Source organism: Stegastes partitus, unplaced genomic scaffold (genome assembly GCF_000690725.1).
Source record: "Stegastes partitus isolate 25-593 unplaced genomic scaffold, Stegastes_partitus-1.0.2 Scaffold810, whole genome shotgun sequence".
Lineage (NCBI taxonomy): Eukaryota > Metazoa > Chordata > Actinopteri > Pomacentridae > Stegastes > Stegastes partitus.
In genome coordinates, this window is record NW_007578541.1 from 150,377 (window position 1) to 171,375 (window position 20,999).

Sequence of the window (20,999 nt, forward strand, 5' to 3'; positions counted from 1 at the left end):
TGGCTGAAGAATTACTGTGCTGACCATGACCTGCAGTGCCCTTCACACTTAGCCGTGGACTCTTACTTTTTACCATCTCTACGCTATGTAATAATTTCAGTCTACTATAAATCACGCTCCACACTGGTTATTTCAAAAGACTCTTTTTATTGTTCCAGTCACAGACACCTGTTTGTTGCATCTGTAATGGACAGTATAAAAACACGATAAAGAAAATATACAACAGATGTTTAGCACCAGGTTCTTCAACAAACAAAGGGTCGTTTATCACAAGACTGAGCCTCCCCACCTCCCTCGTGTTGAAATGGCAACCATAGTGACGTACATACAAGGGTAGTCAGGCACAATACACACTACAGGGTTAAATTTTGACCTACAGCCAGACATCTTGGATCTACCCGCCCTCTAAACCGAAGGCGGGCAAACGTGATATTGATCCAAGATTAGTGTTTATCGATCAACTCTCTGGCCTTGTCTATTACACGGCTGATAAGCAAAAGAGCCGCAGGCCTCGCTGAGACCCAGTGGAGGTAGGCGTCTCTTGCAACTCGAGAAAAAGCAGAACTCCGGGGAATCAGCAACAGATCTCCCACCTGCATTTAAACGGTGAATAATGCTAGTACGTTTATGATAGAAACAATTTAATGCAATTATAACTATTAGGTATTTGTTATTTTTCTGCTTCATTGAGGAGAACAAAGCAGGTGGGAAAAAGTTTGTATAGCATTATCCTTTACGATCACATTACATGGCTGTGGAAACGACTGAAGTAACATCCCAGGCCATTGGTACTTGTGTACATCCATTCGTCTGTCAGCAATAAAATAATTACTACATACTGATAAATCATCTGGGTTTGTATTGCACCAAGCAGATTCTCTAGTTTTACAGTAGGGGTTGGTAGTGGGACATGGGATGTGCAAAAATATGGGAGGAGGGATCTGTGTAGTGGGATTAATAATCTCAAATGGAATAGTGCAAGAAGTAGATCTGACACTGACATACAGTATACGCTTTGGATGAAAACAAGACACTCACATAAAGGTAACTGAATTAAAACGACACATCCCACAAACCAACATATTTATCAGAATCTACGTTCTACGACTGCATAATGCCATTTTTCTTCATCACTTCACAGACACACCCTTGTATTTTGTGGGGCTGAATATGTAGCCATTTTGAACACACTTGTGTGTTTGGTAATTGCAGTTTGGTGTGGAGACTGGGTTTAAATACTCAAAAAGAAATAATGACATAGATGTTTGGTTTTAGTGCATCCTAATGGCTAATTACTGTAGTTCACAATTTTATAGTTTGGGGCCCATACACAATCAGTGATTAAAGTAAAAAAAAAAAGGAGGGAGGGCTTAGATGATCTAAAATGTTCCTTCATTAAGAGCATGTTTTTGGCTACTTGCTTGCAATACAACAACACTGACTGCAGCATTGACAAATATTGCAAACATAGCTCGGCTTGGTAGAAAATTTAAAATGAAATTTCAACATACTTTTTACCACATCTAGAAATACAAAGCAAATTATTAAATTAGCAATTTGGAATTTAAACAGTGCCAAAGTAGGAGTCACAATAAATTAAAATTAAGGTTAGGGGAGTTCAGAGCTGAAATTAAAATACTAAAAGTTGTTACTTGTTTCAGGATAGGATTTACAGTAAAAGGTCATATTCTGGAAGAGGTGCTGGCCTTGATAATGAGGTATGTTGTGGGGGGAGACGGCACTGTCTTAATGCAATCAAGCTTTGTCTTTCCTTCCAATAGGGCTATTCAGACAGGGCTCACTGTATAAGCGCTTATCCCATTAAACTCTTCTTTGATGTAATGATTTGTTCTACCATACACGTTCAGAAAGACAAAGGCAAGTTGACCAAAAACAAAAAAACAAAACAAAACTGTACATACATATCCATGGATAAAAATAGTGCAACATCAAGCTTTTAAGTTAGACTGCTACATAATTGCTGAGTGTAAGACTGAACCATAGTGGGATGGTCAGTCCACGTGGTCAGCTCAATGTCCAAAGGCACCACGTTAAACCACAGTCCCTTTCCCAGGAAGAGGAGGCCCAATGCTTCATTTAGTTTTCTGTCAGAAAAGAAGAAAAAGAGCACAAATTCATCTTGTGGGAACTGCAACTTAGCCTTGACTAAAGTTAGTGAAATTCATTAAAAGAAGCAAGGTATTTACCAAATACATAATCACGCCATTTTAGCCCGGTTAGGCCCCTCATTCGCGATTGTCTCAACTTTTTCGCTGGTGGTGGTTGTGATGGTTCAGTAGACACAACCCCGGGACTTTTGTATTTGCCTTTCTGCCTCCCCACTGGCATTTCACTCTGCTCCTGGACTGATCTAGGTGCAGAACCTGCCAGCTCTCTAGAGGCAGTCCTCCTACTCATGCTCCTTTTCCTTTCAGTTTTCACAGCTTTAACAACTCCTACCAGTTCCCGCTCCCTTCCTGCAAAGAGGCATGTGGAAGGCAACCCGTCATCCAGTGTCACAGTACAGGAGTCAGACTCCTCCTCAGCTGATTCGTTGTCTGGAGAGTTGATCTTCCTCAACAACACCCGGCATTCCTTCAGGGACTCAGGACTCCAGGCTTTAGAGCAGAGGTCCCGCTCTTTGCGTACATCCACAGGCTCCTGAGTCTGGTCAGCAGACCTGCTCGCAGATCTGTTCTCCATCCACCTCCATCTCCACCAGCAGTCAGAAAATAGATCTTTTGTTGATCTGCATAATGCTTTCCGTTTTGGTTGTAGTCCAGTTACTACACGTCCATTGGAGCAACTTCTTGCTACATTTATGTTTTGCTTATTTCTCTGCCTCTTTCGCCACCTCTCCCTTTCTTTCCTGGTTAGAAACCTTGTCCTTGCTCTAAACAGAGCAACTTGGTATTTAAAAGATTCTCTTGTTCTCCAGCACTGGACTCCTTGATTGAGCTTGCCCACTGGAAAGTTGGGTTTGAAAAGTTGTCGTCTGATACTACGTGTTGCTTTATTCCTATTCCTCAACCGTCTTTGAGCCTGCTGATGTTGCAAAGGACTTTTTGGCACAGTTTTGGCAAACTTCTTGATGTGTTTACGGAGTCGCTCTGCCTGAGGACTGTAGCAAGTACTTTTTTTGCTGGCAGAGCGAGGGAAGTGCCGAGGTTCATAAGGACGGGAGCTTGCCTTCTTGACAATAGCCAGAGACTGTGTCTCTGTGGTCTGCATAAACCACGAACAGATCTGCTGCATGCTATAGGACCTTGGTTTGTTAGCTGGGCAGTCAAACAGTGTTCGAACCACAGAGCAATGTTTTGACTTCCTGGTAAATGGACTGTTGCCTTTAGTACCTAGTTTAGAGGTAAAGACAGGTTCTTTTTCTTGGTTCTCCACAGTGTCTGAGACCCAGGTGTCAGAGATGACTCGGATTCGCCGAGCAAGCTCCTGGTTCATTGTCTTTTCCTCAGTTGATGCTTCCCACCACCTTAGTGTCTCTTTAGGGCTAAAGATTGATTCTACAGATACTCCTGCCACTTTGCTCAGGTCCTGAGAGACGCTCTTCCTCTCTTGTCCACAAAGTGGTCTTTTCTCCCCTAAAGTTTCCACACTACTCTGCTGCTCCTCCTGTCTCCTTTCATTGCTGGCCTTGTTTAGCAGAAGTTGTTTCGAGCGCCGTAGCAGAGCATTACTGCGGCTGTAAGATCTAGAGGTGGCAACAGCATGTAAGAAGTGGATAGAGGGTTTTCTCACTCTCAGTGAGTGTCGCACTGCCACAGGCTGATCTGGCAGTTCGTCTTTGCTTTCATCTGTTGTTTCTCCTCTCTCCACTGTTTGACTCCTTTTGCTTGTTAACTGATGACTGATTGTCCAGGGCTCTTTGGCAGATTTGAGTTCTGGTCGCAGTACTTTCTTATGAATTAGTGTGCCAGGAGACTGCCGAGTATCTTTATTTATTTGAATTCTGCGTTGCCGAGGTGACACTGTAGTAACTGTGACTGAGATTCCAGAGATTTTAACTTTTGCTGGTCTGCCTGGTTTCCTCGAGGGTACAGAATCACTCTGCTTCTGACATTTGATGTTACTGCCAGATTGAGGGGCAAGCTCTTTCACAGGGCTGACAAAATCTAACTCCTCTGAGGCTGTTTTGATACTACCTGAGCTGCTCTTAGAGTTGTGCAATAAAATGCCCAAGTCACTTTTACAACCCACAGCTTGCCAAGCATCATTGAATTCTGTTTGCAGCTGCTCAAAGCCCTCAGACACAATTCGCTTGTTTCTCCTTGAACGACCATACTTCACTGTTATTTTGAGGTTCTTGTTTACATTTTCCTCAACATCAGATGCTAAGGGACATTTTCCATTTACAGTTTTTTCCCCCTTTACTGCATCCACAACCTTCTGCTTACGTGGTCGACCGATCGGCCTCTTCGCTTTTTGCTCTAGCTGTGGTCCCAACTTCTTTGGCCTGCCTGGACGCCTTTTTGGAGGAGTGGTTTCATGGAAAGATGCCAAGTTACCTGGTGATCCCTGGACCTCAGTTCCAGCTACACGCTTAGTTGGAGTGCCATCGCCTGATCGTCTGGAACTATTTCTAGGTGACGAGGAAGCCGACCTGGGCGAAGAGGCTGACTTAGACGGTGAAGAAGCTGACTTGGCAGGTGAAGAAGTAGACTTGGCAGGTGAAGAAGAAGACTTGGCTGGTGAAGAAGCTGACTTGGGCGTTGAAGAGGCAGACTTGGCTGGTGAAGAAGTAGACTTAGCTGGTGAAGAAGCTGACTTGGGTGTTGAAGACGCAGACTTGGGTGGCAAAGAAGCAGACTTCATTGGTGAACAAGCAGATCTTGTGCGTGAGGTAGCAGATTTCAGTGGTGAAAAAATAGATTTTACTTGTGATGTTGCAGGCTCACTGCTCTTGCTTTTGTGCTTCTGAGGTGTCCCTGACCAAGAAGACTCGACACAGGGGTCAAAGGATTCTTCTGCCTGTGTACCAGAGCCATTGCCTGCTGATTTGAGACTATACTTCACTCCATCCTTATCCTTAACTGGTGATACAAACATGAGCTTAATTGGACTAGTGTACAGGATTTGGGAGTTGGATGGGCTCTCAGCACAGGTAGCGGGTTTGATGGCGACATCCACATCTGATGGGTTTTTCTGCATCTTTGAGAGCTGTAGTCGTCTTGGAGATGATCGTAGCCTTCCATAAGGTGTGGCAGCCAAGTCGCTGCCATCTGTCTTATTGCCTGAGCTGTGTTTTTCAGGATTCTTCTCTTTGGCAGCCACACTTTGTGGAGACACCTGGCATTGATCTTTTGACTGTGTGCAAGATGGCCCATGTTGTTCTTTTTGTGTTGATTCAAAGGCAAGCTTCTCTGTGTGTTCCTTAGAGGGCAGACAGGCTTCATTTCTGAATTCATCTGGATCTTTGGATAAGGCATGCAAGGTGCTAGATGTCAAAACCTTGTCCTTTTGTGCTCCCTGGCTAAAGATGCTTTCAGAGAAACATGCAACAAAAAACATCTTCCTGGGCTCTGTGACATAGGAGGAGAATCGCTGTGGAGGGACAATACTTCTCCCAGATTTTCTTGCCCCTTTGGAGTGGTTTGATTGACATTTCTGTCTTTCTCTACTGAAATCTTTACCTTTATCTGGTTTGTTGCCAGTGTCACAGCTTTGACCTAATAAAGCCTCTTTGTGGCTCCCATCATTTTCAGTACTGCCACCCTTACTACCTTCTATACAGGGCTGACCACACTGTTTTGCTGAGGTTGCAGTCACTGTAATCACCTGTGTTTGTACACTGTCACACTTTGAGCCTTGTTTGCTATACTTGCACTGTAGCTCAGGGGTATGTATTTGAATACCTGAGTAAGTAAAATCTTTTTTCTCACTTGATATTTCCCTTTCTTTCCCCTCTGCTTTAATGATCTGAATTTCTTCTGTTACTATAACTGTCTGAATCTCTTCTTTTACTTCATGCCCGTTACTTTCTGCAGACAGCATGTTCAGTGGTCCCTCCCTTTCTCTATGATTCTCTACATGTTCCACACCTACTTCAGGTTCTCTTTTAGACACCTCTTTAACCAGGTTTTGTTCTGGTGAAATGCATGATGTAGTTACAGAAACATTTTCATCTTTCAGTTTTGCCTTCTTCGCTAGTCGCACCTTTCTCCTATTGCAGGACTGATCGAGCATAGCAAGCTCCCGTTTGATTTGTAAGGTATGTCTTCTGGTTGATGCATCATCAGCGGGTGTTGCTATAGCAGCAAGGACTTCCTGGCGACGACGGGAGCGGGTATTGGGTGACTTAGGCTCTCCATTATCATGGCGACTGAAGAGCTCGCTGAGATTGTAGTCACTAGCACTGCCTGTGTGAAGCACTGTGGTGATGATTTCAGTCAGATGGGCATCAGCATGAAACTCCAGGTTCTGACTGGTTGAGGGTGATTGCGGCTGCTCCTTCTCAGAAACACAGATGGCCGTGGAAACCAGAGTTGGGTCCTTGTCGAGCGGTCTGATTGTCTCCAGTTTCTCACTGAAGCGATTCATAACGTCTTGCAGTAAAGCCCCACTTGGGGTCCGCTCAGCCTGACCACTTCCTGGTGTCTTACACCGTAGCTCATCTTCTGTAGTTGTATCCACATCGGTTTCCTGGTGGCTAGCACTTAAAAGAGTATTTTTGACCATTAGGTCATCTTCCTCTTCTTGTCTATGGTGAAGAAGGGAGGGTGGTTTTTCATCAGTTTTTTTCCCAATGTCTGAGGGGATGGGGGAAAGAGGGGGAGGAGAGGGGCTCTGCTCTCTTTTCAGGACAGGACAAGGAGGATCGCTATCTGCACCCCCCCTTTCTATTGTACTCCTGACTTGTGTCAGACAGACGTGGTTTAGATAACAGGGACAAGAGTGGGGGTTGTGTTGGTTACAAGATGTCGATGATGAAGGGCATAAACTTGAGGAGGGAGTGCACAGTGCAGGGGACTGGGATAACGGAGGAGAGGATGCAAATGAGCACACTATGTCGTTGGTCTGACCATCAGCAGGGCTTTGGCAGGAAATGCAATGCAGCCTCTTGGAAGATAAAACCGTGTGGGTTTCCATCCTGCACCTCTGCACACAGTCGTACCTTGAGCCCCGCTGACCTTCACTGTTACAGTCTTTGAAAGATAAGTGATGGATGCTACAGTTGGACTTTGAGTCCCCTGGATGGTACCCTGTGCTGCCATGACTTTGATGTTCACAATCAGTTAAAGGGTAGTAGAGGCTGTGGTTGTGGGCTTTACATTCACTTAATGTGACTGAATGAGTGGTAAGCTTGTCCTGTGGGTTTACACCACAGTGACAGCAGTGAGCTTCAGTCTGACCTACAGGTCTGCAATTAAGGAACGACAGCAATTTTTCCTGGTGCGCCAGCTTCAGGATCTGGGAAATTAAGGATCGGTGTGCTGGGCAGAGAGAACTTAGAACGGCATCCAACGCAGAACTGTGATGAAACTTAGTCCCTCGCTGTCCCACATCTCCCAGGTCCTCTGTGACTGGTGGCAGCAGGAAGCTGGAGGCAAAAATGGAAAAACTGGTGTGAGGAGATTTTACTCATAGCCGAGCGCAAATAACCACACCTAAGTACTCACAAAGAATAACAACAGTCTGCTGATGTTATTAGGAACAATGTAATTAAGTTTATATTGTGTTCTCACATACCACTGCCTAATGTTTGCCTTTCACTTCTCCGTGTGGGGATATTTTGTAATAGCCAGACTTCTTTACTGCGGCAAACATAACCCTGGCTGATTATTTTTATTCCTCTGTTGTAGATGCATGTAGTCTGCAGAACGTGCCTACTGTAGCTCATTGCATTGTTTGCATTTTCTAGCACCATAAAAGTAGCAATGAAATTCTTTATATTAGACACCAGAAAAAAATAAACACATTAGACTATGTACAGCTACGATATAGTCATTTATAGTAATATACTGGTATCCTCTGTTGCCAGTGCTAGGCTTTGTGAAGCCAGTGTTTGTCAAACCACCATGAAAGAACAGTTCCTTAAAAAAAGCAAAAATTAACCCAGCTAAGTGCAGGAATACCCTGAAGCAAACCATTCTGTTTGTAAAATTATGACAGACAAGTCGTTAGATTAGAGAACTGTTTTATTGAGAAGCTGCTGAAGGCAAATGATAACATTCTGCTAAAAGCAGAAGGAACGATTGTAGAAACGCTCAAACTTAAATGTTTCTTTTTTCATCAGCACTTTTGCCAACAAATTAACAGTTCAAAAAAAAAAAAAAAAAAAAGACCTCCAATGTTCAAATCAGCCAACAGGTCCTAGAGGTGACATATTTCACTATTAAATTAAGCCATTTACTTATTAACAGTAAACTTTTTGCAGGTTTGATATTGGACACTATTTCTAGCAATTTAAGTACTGTATGCATCCAGGCCTAGTCAGAGTTCAACTAGGCTGGATGCATTTACATTCTGTAGTGTTGATGTTGAATTTTATATGATAATCAAATGATTTTCTTTAAATCACCTAAATAATTTAATTGCAACATAAGTACTAAACAACCACAATGGGCAAGAGTGTAATTTCTGGACAAAATAAATTATAAAAGCTAACATTTAAAAGCGTTCATGCAATTGTAGCAATACACATATCACATTGCATCAAAGTGCCCCATTACAAATCAAGAACTACTACAATCAAACTAGTAAAAATCACAGTTCTGAAGCACAATCAATAAATAAGTATGCATTAACAACACAAAACAGGTTTCTACAATAAAAATGCTTCTTATAAATCATAGTGCAATAACTGATTTATGCATAAATAGCAGATTTATATTAAGTTTGCCCTAAAGATTTGCCAGCAGTTCAGTCCAAAAAAAACAAAAAAATGTCTTAAGCTCAAAGCCCGGCTGTGTTCCCAGAATATACTGCAATTAAGCTTGCACAATGACAATTATCTGTTTCTATTTCTCAAGAGGTGTTTGGGCTTGTTTACAAACTGGCCCTTTGATATAAATAGCAGATAACTCCCAGAGTAAAGATATCATACTGCACTAAGCTGTAGCCCCAGACACAGGCACTGTGTACCATGATGAGCAAAGACATTCAGGAGCAGAGATATCGGTATTTGTAGAGTTGCCAAAGTTACAAAGGTTGAAATTCTACACAATCGTGTGACAAAAAAAGCTCTAAAAAATTAAATTGCTTCACAGACCACCCTGAAAATGATCATCAACACATAAAAAGAAAAGCAAAAGGGGCAAATGCTTTGCTAAGAATATGGCAGATCTCCTGTAAATGCCACAGGACAGAATTTCAACCCTTTTTAAAAATTCTTTTACACTCCACCAAATGGCTGACTGTATAATAATTTACTTGCAGAAGTTTAAGTGTTGTTGATGGCAATAAATTCACACTTAGGTGTTGTTCCATGAGAGACAAAGAGCTCCTAAGTGTTCCTAAACTGATAAGAGCTCTTACCCCAGCAGATTCAGTATCCTAACACAGAGGTGTTGATGTGAAACCTGACGCTGGGCTATAGGCAGAGAGAGTTCAGAGGTATATGTGGCAACGAGGTTAGAGAGTGTGAGTGAGAAACAGGCAAGCTGACATCACAGCAAAACAAATTGAAGCAGCAGTTGTGAGGGTAACCCTGAAATGCTGTTTTGGTAATAGCACTGCTGATGGATAAAGGCCCATCTGAGAGGCAGATGTGAGTGTAGACGCAACATTTTTGCATTTTCCCCAAACACAGACAAAGAAGCCTGTAAGCCTTTGCACTAAATAACTTTATGGTCACACCGCCAACTTTTCCCCAAAGCCTTAAACTACTGTAACCTCCAGTAGCCGACACAATCAACCATCAATAACAATTAACCTTATCCATACAACAAATACTAACCTGTCACCTAGGCTTCACGCAGTACACTGCAAATCACCTTTGAATCATTAGTTGAAAGTTCTTGTCACAGCTACGCGTCTTTGTGCCAGGAAAACAGTCCCGCAAAGTAAAGTCAAGCAGCAGTCATGTATGAGGTTTACAGTAATACAGCTACAGTAGCAGAACTAGTAAATATCTGTAATAATAAAAGAATATCTTTCACAAACAGTACACAAACACAATAACGTACATTTCCCAAGCTTATCAGTGCACATTTTACAACATGCTGCACAGTTGCATTCCAACTACACTCAATACAATGTTCAGACTAGCTTGCACAAAAGAGAGGAAAACTGTGGACACAAAATGGCTTTCTTAAGCTAATCTCTTACACAAAAACTCATAATTAAGATGTAGCCACCACAGCATTTTATACTGTACAATCTCCCTGTTTGTAGAGGTGTCTAGCAATAGTAATGAGTTTTTAATTTGTTATAATGGCTCTAAGTCACTTGAATAACCTAGGTAAGATACCCAGAGAGAGAGCTAGAAAGCTGCAAATGACAATCATCAGCACTCCATTACCGAGGAGCTTTAAGAATTGAATTAAACCTGAATAACCTAATAATCTAACAGCTAGCAAATATGACAGTCACACTTTAGTTCTTAGCTCTAAAAAGGTCCACAACAGTGTTGCTCATACCTGATTCTCAGCAATCTTTTAGACTACAATCAATGTCAGTTTTTCTTCTTCAAGAGAAACCAACTTGTATAACATGAAAACCAAGTTAGGAACGTCCTGGAGATCTTTAAGGATACAGCTGGTATTAATTTATTTCCCCCAAAATATTATTTTTTTTAACCCACAAATCTCCTAAGAAGACCAAAGCCAGTGATTGATTTGTTCTTACAAGTAGCATTGCAACTATCGATTCCTTTCATAGTACATTGATTATAGTATAATTCTCTCAATTAACCATTATGGCTATACAATGTCAGAAAATTGCCCGTCAACATAACCTGCAAACAAAAATGTATTCAAAATACTGATTTTATTTTATTTTTTTAAGCAACAAAACCCAAGTGATATTCAGTTAAGTATCACACAGGTCAAAGAAAATCCTGATCTTGCTTCTGGGCTTAAACGAGACTATATTTGGCATGGCTGCTTGCAAAGTGACATGATTAAATAATTGATTTTTAAAATAGTTATAAATAAATGTTGAGGTTGTCTAATTGTATAAAAACAAATATGGTCTTTGTAGCCACACACTGGCACAGTTAATACCTCTGTGTCACAGTATGCCACTGACATCCAAAAAACTAATACTATATAACAATCCAACACAAACCTGCAAGACAGTGGCACAAAACAATGAGGTGTCAGTTAAATGTTTTGATATATGAGGCTCAGGCCCAAATTCTGTTTCAGGTTTGGTCTTTTCATAGGATTTGCTGATAACAGAAAACTTAAATAATGCAAGCTATATCCTTCAAGAACTTTCAGCTTTAGTAATTCAAAACTAAAGCTATAAGGAGTGTGTTAAGTTTAAGAGCTGCTGTAAACAAAAGCTGCCTGCTGAGCACCACTGCTGCTTTAAAAATGCTGTACTTTGTAGCTGCTTTAATAAAGCCCAGGACGAAGCTAGAGAAATACAGCTTAAAGTATGACTATCACATTACAGACACATAGTTAAAAGACCTGAATATTAATATCCGTGTATTTTGTAAAGGCATGTGTTGTGTTTCAACAAGTGTCTCCAGAAAACATGTATCTTGTAAGAGGTTATGTGTTCAAGTGTTGAGGAGTTCTCGAGGCGTTCTGTGGTCTAGAACCTCTTTGCATCAGCAGCGGAGGCAAGACTCCCTGAGTTAACGGAACTGGTCATAGTACCAGAACCAGACGAATTGGAACTGGATGAACAAAAGTTGGCAGATTTCTTCTTGGGAGGGTGCTTCAGTGTTCCAGTACGTTCTTTGACTTTGTATTCCAGTGTGCTATGAGGTACCCCGTAAACCCCCTGGGCCTTGGAAACACTCATGCGACCAGCCATAACCATAGTAATGGCCTCCTCCAACAGTTCGTGATCATACTGCCGATATCTCCCACGTTTCTTTCGAGGTTGCTTGTCTTTATCTCGGCAACCTGGTCCATCTTCTGACTCATCCAGTGAGGATCCACGTGGTCCCAGGCGATGAGGTGACTGGCTGGCACTGCCTGGACAGCCTTGTGCCAAGAATGGAGGTCTGAGTTTGAAGAGAGATGAAGGTCTGGCAGCTGCTGTCGATGAACTGGCAGTACCCTCGGTTGATGAGGTACGTTGATGTAGGTTTTCAGCCCCACCGCAATTCTCAGCTGAGGCTGACCTGTTGTGGTCAGACATGGAACGAACCTGAGGAATACGCAGGGGAGTGGGTGGCTCCAGACTGGGGGTGGGGCTTGTTGGGGGCTGGAGAGCATCCCTGAGCTGGGGAAAACAGTGAGGGAGAGTCTTCTGTAGACCACTCGGTTGATAAAAGGCAAGAGCAGATGAAGGGAAACTCAAGTCTCCATTCTCCTCTGCAGCTCCTCCAATCTCTGCCCGCTCTGCCCATGCCGCCACCTTCTGCAGAACAAGACGGGCTTCGCCGCCCAACATCGATGACATCACGTTGTACGATGTCACTTCATCCCTGATATCTCTGCTTCCTGGTGTGAGTTGATGCAGCATCCCCAGCCTCCCCTCAGCCCAGCCGTCCAGACCTTGCCTCAGGGTTTGAAGAGGTATTCCATAAAGCAACGCGGCCCGCTGCTCCGGCAGCCTCCCTGAACGTATATCCTTCAAAGCCTTGGACAGCAACCCCTCAGACAGCTCCCAGCTCCTCTCAGTGTACTCCTCCTTCTGCCTGCGCTGCCTCCTAGGAATGGGAGGACCAAACAGCAGGGTCAGGATGGAGGTGATGGAGGGGGTTTGATTTTGGCATAGGGAACAGGGGGGTGTAGAGCGAGGGGTCCACTCCTTTATGCCTTGTGTTGGTAACATCACTGCGACTGTTAGTTTCGTGTCTGTATGTTCTCAGTCTGTTTCTGGGCCCTCACACACACACTGATGCTGTGTGTCTCTCTCACACACATTGTTTGTGTGGCAAAGCCTCTTCACGTCCAGGTGGGACAGTCTGTGAATGGCTGGGGTTACTTTGGCGCTCACATACAACCCTTGTAGTTTGTGATATCCTTCAGTGAGAGTCCTACATGCTTGAAGGTTGGATAATCAAACTCATCATAACTGGTTCAGTAAACAAGGAGGTAAAATCGCTGTGAGGTACTGCAATGTTCTACTCATTGTACAATCCTGAGCTGTTGGCAAATGTTATAATACGGCCATTGCTGTGACGTTACCGCTCAAGAGATAAAAGAGTCAACCCCATAGAATCAAAACATCAAACCCTAGTTAGCTTCTCAGAATGACTTAGAATTACCCAAAGCACCACCAAAAAAGCGGGTTTGCATATTATTCGAACTGAAGAGGTGGTAATTAGCTGACTTAAATAAAGCAGTGCTGCTAAAAATAAAACAGCAATACAACACAATATTAATAGTAACTTCCCCATCTTTGCCATCCATTCTATACATCTAAAAGCAAATTCTGTAGTCAACAAAACTAAACTCTGAAAGCAATATGGATTTCCTCACATGCAAAGTAATGTTTTAGTCATAGTGGATCTGGACTTGAAATGCTTTGGTCACGTAAATGTGTTTTTGTATCCTGAATAACTCCAGTTTTAACAAATCATGACAGGTCTTTCTCATACATTTTGACACAAGACCAAACACGGCGGAAATCAACTGACAGAAGATATCAAAGAGCAACAAAAGTCTTACCCTGACGCTTTGTGATTAGATGATGAAGTTGCAGAGCAGGCAGAATTCCGGTTGGAGAGGTCTAGCACAGCGTCTGTTATGAGACAAATTGATTTAAACTGGTTAAGGTTTGAGCACAGTGGTTTGTTTCTTTCGGGAGATGCCCATGTCACAGTCTGAAAACTCTGGAAGCTGGAAACATTTATTTAGAGGCTTTTTGAATTCTGCATTTCATGCTTCCCTACCTGGGTCAGGTTCACTCTCTTTCTGCTCCTGTGTTCGGCTCACGGTGAGGTCAAGAGGGGCATCTGATGTTTCTGACAAGGGTGAGGAGGTCCTTGTAACACCATTTGTATTGGTGGGGAGTAGGCACTTGGAGGCGTACTCCATAGCAAACTGATGTATCATCTTCTTCATCAGCTCCTGGGCAATCAGAGGTATGTTGGAATCACAGCCCGGGGGCACATCTAACGGAGAGCACAGATGCAGGCAGGAGTTTAAATGTTAGGTGTAAACTTGTAACATAACAAACATAATCTCAACAAAAATGAGAGAACCTTTGGGTATTTTTGTCCTCAAAGAAGGGGTTTTCTGACATCTTACAATAAATTCACTGTGACAAAAATATCGCCTGGCCCCACCATATTAACATCAAAAGTGACAAGTGTCTTCAAAAATGTCCAGAAACACAGGAACTCTTCCTGGCTAACACACTGTAAAGTATGAAGACTGGTAGACATTTTGCCCTTTTATTTATACTGTGGTAATTGCACTTTGTATTAGGTCACTGTCAGTTATGTATTTCAGTTGATGGTGTACTTTTTGAAATAAAAACTATGGTGGATATCCATATTGTGTGGCCTATTTCAAAAGGAGAGGTTGGAAATGAAGAAAAGTTAAAAAAAAAAAAAAGAACCCTTTGTAACGACAAAGAAGAAGAAAAAAAGAAATCCAGGGAGGAACTGAAAGAGTGACAGAGGATGGAGGGAGCGCTATATAAATGAGTACACCGCTTAATCCTCACTAGGGTCGCGGGGGGCTGGAACCCATCCCAGCTGACACGGGGCGAAGGCAGGGGACACCCTGGACAGGTCGCCAGTCCATCGCAGGGCCACACTTAGAGACAGACAACCATGCACACTCACATTCACACCTACGGACAATTTAGAATCACCAATTAACCTCAATATGTTTTTGGACCCTGTGGGAGGAAGCCGGAGAACCTGGAGAGAACCCACGCTGCACAGGGAGAACATGCAAACTTCACACAGAAAGAGCCCGGTGCCCCTACCGGGATGCGAACCGGCAAACTATGGTGGATATTCCTGGTTTATTTCATTTCACAATGGTTTCTTAATTGTTTTTCTAAAATGTGTTATTAGATCACAACATTTATCAGTACTGAGATTTTGAAAACCTGTACCATGGTGTAGAATTTCATTCATTGCTAACTCCTACCCCGAACCAAACTACAAGGATTGGTTTTATGGAACTTGGAAGTTAGTTCTGACCTGATCAAGCTGAGTCACTGAGTCATTTATTTTAGATTCAGAACTTGTCTCAACGTTGGAAGCAGTTTGATGTTAAACTACATTTTCTGTCTGAGCCCATGGGATGACTTGAAGGACGCCTTGCAAAGCTCTAAACTCACGTCAGGAAATCTTGAGCTGGCATGTAGCCAGTTAAATGCAAAACATCGTCCCTTGATTAACTGTTAACCAAAAGCACAGGACTAGCCAGAGGAACCAGGGCATGGCTTGTGGAAAAGCAGATCAAATATGTTTAAATAAGTAACAACTGAAATTCAGTGCACCTTCATTGCACAGGCGTAGCAGCAGAAACATCAAGAGATATCTCAACCCTCAGTACATACCATGTGTAAAGCAAATACTCTGCTCGGTGATAAAAAAAAAAAAAAAAAAAAAGGATTTGTCAAAGCAATATGAGGCCTTAACAGGTTGACAAATTAAAGCAGACCGTTGGGGGTTTTTCAATCACACTGATTTAGAGCATTGTTACTGTAGCTGCTAATTATTCTATCTATGATACTAACTGAAAATGGCAAGGAGAACGCTGATAGCTGCGCACCTGTGGCAGGAGGTTTGGATTATTACAAGCTGAGACATTTGCGCAATGTTCCACGAGGCGGAAATACACCTGACTCACCTTTCTTGTGAAACACAGCTTGGAGGAACCTATGTGCTGACTGGCTGCTCTCAGAGTAATCAGAGGGGGAGGAGAGGGGCGACGTGGCTGCAGGTACTTGATCCTACATTTAAAAAAAAAGAAAAAGAAAACATTTATTTTACAGATGTTTTACTGTCATGAATATATCACATGCTAGAATAAATAATATTCGTCAAATACAAAAATATTCATATTTTAAGAAAGACTACAGTCCTTCCTGCAATTCTTACACTGAGTTTGTCCAGGGAAAGGCTGCAGAATGAACACTGAGAGCGGCTCGAGTCTGGGGACCAGTCATCTACCTCTTCGGGTTCACAGTCTGAAAGACAAAACACATAACCAGGAATTAATAAATTAAGAATCAAGAATTAAATTGCCACCTATTGGGGTCATTATATAGAATCTGACTGCATCTTCACACCAATTTCCTACCAAGAGAACATGTTACAAGCTGCAGGCACATCTCACGTCTCTTATGTGCTAAACTGTCATCTGGCCAAATCCAATATGACAATACATGCTGCAAAAAGACAGAAGATTTTTCTATATGATTTTTAGCAGGTACACTGACAGTGAGAGAACCTGTGCTGTGGTGCAGGATGTTTGGTTCTTTCACTACTTGGTTTATCCTGTCAGTCATTATTTTAACTAATTCCTATTGTTTTCTGAGTTATTTTTAGTATCAAAATGTGAAAGCAGACAATTTTGTACAATGTTGAGAAGCAAAGAGCAGGACTGCTTTATGACAATAAACCTGCCACGAATAAACGCAGTACAAACACACTAGAGAAGCTTTGGCTGATATTCATTAAAAAATAACTAGATCAGGGGCAAATAAGTAAACATCACTTAAACAGTGTTTTCACTGAGCAATTCATCATGGCTGCCAGGTCCCTATCACACATCATCTGATTATGTTCCAGGCTAGCCTCGCTCAAACTCCAGATGGCACTGCTGACTTCACTGTGAGATACTGCCAGATAGTGTCAAACAAGCTGCATGTTTTGGCTGCTGGTGCCTCGCAAGTGCTGGGGGCCTGTGAAAGCATGCTACAAGCTAATGAAAAGAGTAGAGCCACCGGGAGTACAGATGATTTCAAGGTTATTTCTTTCCCTAAATGAAAACAGAATTGCAGGGGATTATTTTCTAGATACACGTGAACACATCTATAGGTATTAATATGGGTGCTTCAAGGGTGTATATTAATCCCTATCAAATGAAACAGATACAACTGTAAGGATCAATATGTTACAGTTAATACCCGACTTGATGGGATTCTCTTAAGCTGCAAGCCAGTTATGCTATGTTTCACATTTTATCAAACCTAAGAATTCCGACTGACATCACTTGCAAAAAAGAGCAAACACAATCTGCAAAAAAACATCCTCCTTGTTGTAGGAACTCACAACAAGTGTTATTACGGGAACCAACAGGGATCAAATTACTTGAAATAATGTTTACAGTCACACAAAGAGCAGTGAATAGACACAGCAACATTTGGGGCTGTCCCCATGGATAGACTTTTATTTTTTGACAGGAAACAGGTGACAGGGTGTGGTTTACATTATTTTAAATGCAGAATAAGCTAAAAAAAATACCGTATTGGGTAATTCATCTGACTTTAACAAGGAGCAAATAGGGGCCAATGTACCATTAAAGTATCTCTTGATGCTAGTGTTTTTCTTAGTTGCTTGCTTTGGGTTGACTCCAAGTTTGATGCCATGCTTCTCCTTACATGAGTAGCGAGGTTGGGGCTACATTTTATTGCTGCTTTTATGACATAATTAAGTAAACAATAACTAAGTTTTATATACCGGAAATGTTTTGCAACAACCTCCTTTGAGTCTGCAGTCTTGCAGAACACTATACAGACAGGAGTGGAGACATTTTCTAACACGTTGGGGCTCTGACAAAGTTGGTATGTAATTGCAGGACTTAGGAGGTGATAAGTGGACCACAAAGAAACACAAGGTAGAAGCCCAGGAGACCAGTTTAGAGGTGATATATCACTAAATCTAAAACATACCGTCAGTAACATGCCAAAAAATATTCACACTCCAAGTGTGTGTTACTACTGTAGGGTTTGATAAAATGTTAGGACACTGTCTGTTTAATAACTAACAATTCTAGATGCTTTCAGCTGTTTTCAGTCTGAAACATAAAGGGGATTTCTATCCATAGCTCTAAAGATAAAAATAGACTGAATACGTCACTTATAACATGAACCACTGTCTACAGGATCACTGAGTTCAACTTCAAAAACAAAGGGCAACATTATAAGCAACATCGTATTTATGCCAGACAGTAAACAGGCATGTGACACACAATACTGAATATGTGTTTGTGGTGATTCAAATATTCAAGAGAGAATCAAATATCAAACAGTAGCTGATATAAAATCCACAACAAATACCCATCTGTTTGTTAAAGCTGGGCTTAAAGGGAAAAAAAACGCTGTAAATAATTGACATGCTTTTTCAGGCTTTCCATTGTAAAAAATAAATGTGCCTGTGTTGCGACAGGGTCGAGGAGTCAAAAGGCACTAAGAGAAATACTAATGCATTGTTTGTTTGGGTATTTCATCATTTTGTTGAAAAGAAATGTACAATCCTCTTATGATTACACAAAAGGATCAAGACTTTGGAAATGTGCACACTCAGTAACCCACCATCAAATAAATTGAGGTCTCTCAGTAGCAATGGGCCATAGATTCCCTCCAGAATAGTTTCAAACCCTGAAAAACAAAACAGAAACAATCCGTCAGTGCTGATGTGGACAAAATATACATACTTGGATTGCCTGACATTTGGGTACAGCCTGTTCTCCCCATTTTATGCTCGTGTAAACCTACACTAGTTTTACTGCAACACTACATATTTTTGCAGACAACTGTGCTACGATGTTGTCAGCTTCAGGACGACACCCAATACGTTCAATACCTAATACCCAGCTTCTATAACGAGTAGTTAAACAACACATACGATTCGTGAGTAGCAGTGATATTGATTACTTACTTTTGTATGCATTCTGATTCTGACATCACTCTTACTAAACGTTATAAACAGCAAAGAATCCAGCTAACTTATGGTGAGCTAGCCTCGACGCTACGAGCTTCTGCAGAATAAAAACTGTGTTCAAAATAGCAAACAGTACGAGGAAAACCGTTACCCGAGACCGCTGAAATGAATGCTTCTCTCATATTGCACTGACATTAACGTAGCAACAACCCCCTCCCCCAAATAACATCAACGGTGTTAATGTTAGCTTAGCATGGCATTAGCACAGCCAACATATATGTCAATAAACAAACGAAGCTAACCATGTAACTATCAGTTTGCGACAAATGATATGAAACGCCCTGATACAATATTAAGATACATTATTGGTCACACAACAATCTTTTAAAGCGCTAACAAGATAGAGTAGCTAGCTAGCTCAGAGGGACAAAGAAAATGAGCCAACTGGAGCGGTTAGCCAGCTGGTAGACATTAGCCCAAGAGCTTAACTTAACCGCTAAAGCTCACCACCTATGGGCCAGGCTACCAGCTAGCTGCTAGTTAGCTAGCATTAGCTAGCGATCCAACATAGCGATCCCTCTGCTGCCGGGCAAAATCTTTGAAGCCCGCTGATTTTTTTTTTTTTTTCACACAATATGAAACTGCACGTGGATCATACCAACGCAGTGTATCAGTTTGTGTCGCCAAGAATCAAGTTCCCGCCGAAACCCTTTTCTTTCTGCCGTGCATTTAGCGCACTGCACGGTCGCCATTCTCCGTCCTCCCCCTCTCTCTCCCTCTGTCTCAACGACAGAAGGCGGCTGTAGACGCTTCACCTCCGCAGCGCCGCGACTACCGCCTCTCACCGCCAGGGGAAAGCGCTCCTTCTGCTGCTGTATTTGCGGCAGGAGAGATGCCTTGCGGCACTTTGCTGCCTCTAGCAGGGCAGGGGGGCAAGACGAGGCCTGAGGCGGCAGTTTCAGGACCGCAATTCTAGGACCCTTGTCTGTCGAGAACCTAACTAACAAACTAACTGGGTCACTTGGCGATTTTGTGACTAAGTAGACGACTTTTGACTTTAAAGGTTTATTCCACCCGCAATATTACTTTCTGTCCAAGTTCTCTTAGTTTGAAAGGTTTATTCTGTCCAATTAGTACTTTCTAACTGTAAAGTTCTATTTTGAAAGGTTTATTTCACTGAAAACACCACTTGCTGTCCAAGAATGTATTTTTTAAAAGGTGTATTCCAGACATATAGTACTTTCTAATGAGCGACTGATAGTTTTGAATTGGTTTTCCACCCAGTAAGTACTTTCTAACCAACAAGTTGTGTTTTTAAAGATTTATTTCACCAAAGTTCTAACTTTCTTTCCAAGTACTTATAGTGTTTACAGTTTATTTCACCCAGTGTGTACTTTCTAAATAACTTTTTATTTTAAAGGGTTATGAAACCAAAACCACTATTTTCTGTCCCAGCACTTGGGCTGTAATTCTAAAAGTGTATATTTTCCAGTTCGTACTTTTTATTGAACTGCTAATGGTTTTAAGGTTTACTCAACCCAGTGACTACTTTCTAACTCACAAGTTGTAGCTTTAAAGATTTATTCCACCATAACTACTACTCTCTGTCCAAGTACTTATTATCTTAAAGGTTTATTCCACAAAGTTAGTACTTTCTAACTAACAAGTTATGGGTTTAAAGGACATTCTACCCAAATAGTACTGTTCTACTATTGTTTTAAAGCTTTATTTCACTCAAACTACTATTTTCAGTCCAAGTACATAGACCATAATTTTAAATGTTTATTCTACCCAATGAGTACTTTCTAACTAACAAGTTGTGGGTTTAAAGGTTTATTCCAACCCAAACTGAGTAAACAAGTGGTTCCCATGTTGTCTGGAGTTATTAAAAAAAACAAGGGTCCTAGAAATGTGGTCCCCCCACCCCTGCAAATGCAGCACCCTCTGCTGCAGACAAATGCTACTCAAGGGGGTTGCAGTTCAGGTCTACATCTGTTTCCAAAGGTGTAATCCTGTTTGGGGGATAAATTCAAGAACTGCTTTCACAGCCTTTGACTGGTTCTCG

The 20,999-nt window shown here is 41.9% G+C and overlaps 1 protein-coding gene across 2 annotated transcripts; it reads right to left on the reverse strand.

Moving 5' to 3' along the window:
* Nucleotides 1-127: 127 nt before the first annotated feature.
* On the reverse strand, nucleotides 128-19,723 carry lcorl (ligand dependent nuclear receptor corepressor-like). 2 transcript variants are annotated; one of them, XM_008292430.1, is made up of 8 exons: nucleotides 19,593-19,723; nucleotides 18,586-18,651; nucleotides 16,148-16,236; nucleotides 15,897-15,999; nucleotides 13,976-14,197; nucleotides 13,752-13,824; nucleotides 2,208-7,552; nucleotides 128-2,105 (listed from the first exon to the last, which is right to left on the reverse strand). In XM_008292430.1, exons 1-8 carry the CDS (start codon nucleotides 19,684-19,686, stop codon nucleotides 2,098-2,100), a joined length of 6,000 nt encoding a protein of 1,999 aa, XP_008290652.1. In that variant the 5' UTR covers nucleotides 19,687-19,723; the 3' UTR covers nucleotides 128-2,097. The 2 variants fall into 2 exon arrangements, with proteins under 2 accessions (XP_008290652.1, XP_008290653.1); XM_008292431.1 differs by lacking the exons at nucleotides 128-2,105; nucleotides 2,208-7,552 and adding an exon at nucleotides 8,133-12,787.
* Nucleotides 19,724-20,999: the final 1,276 nt, after the last annotated feature.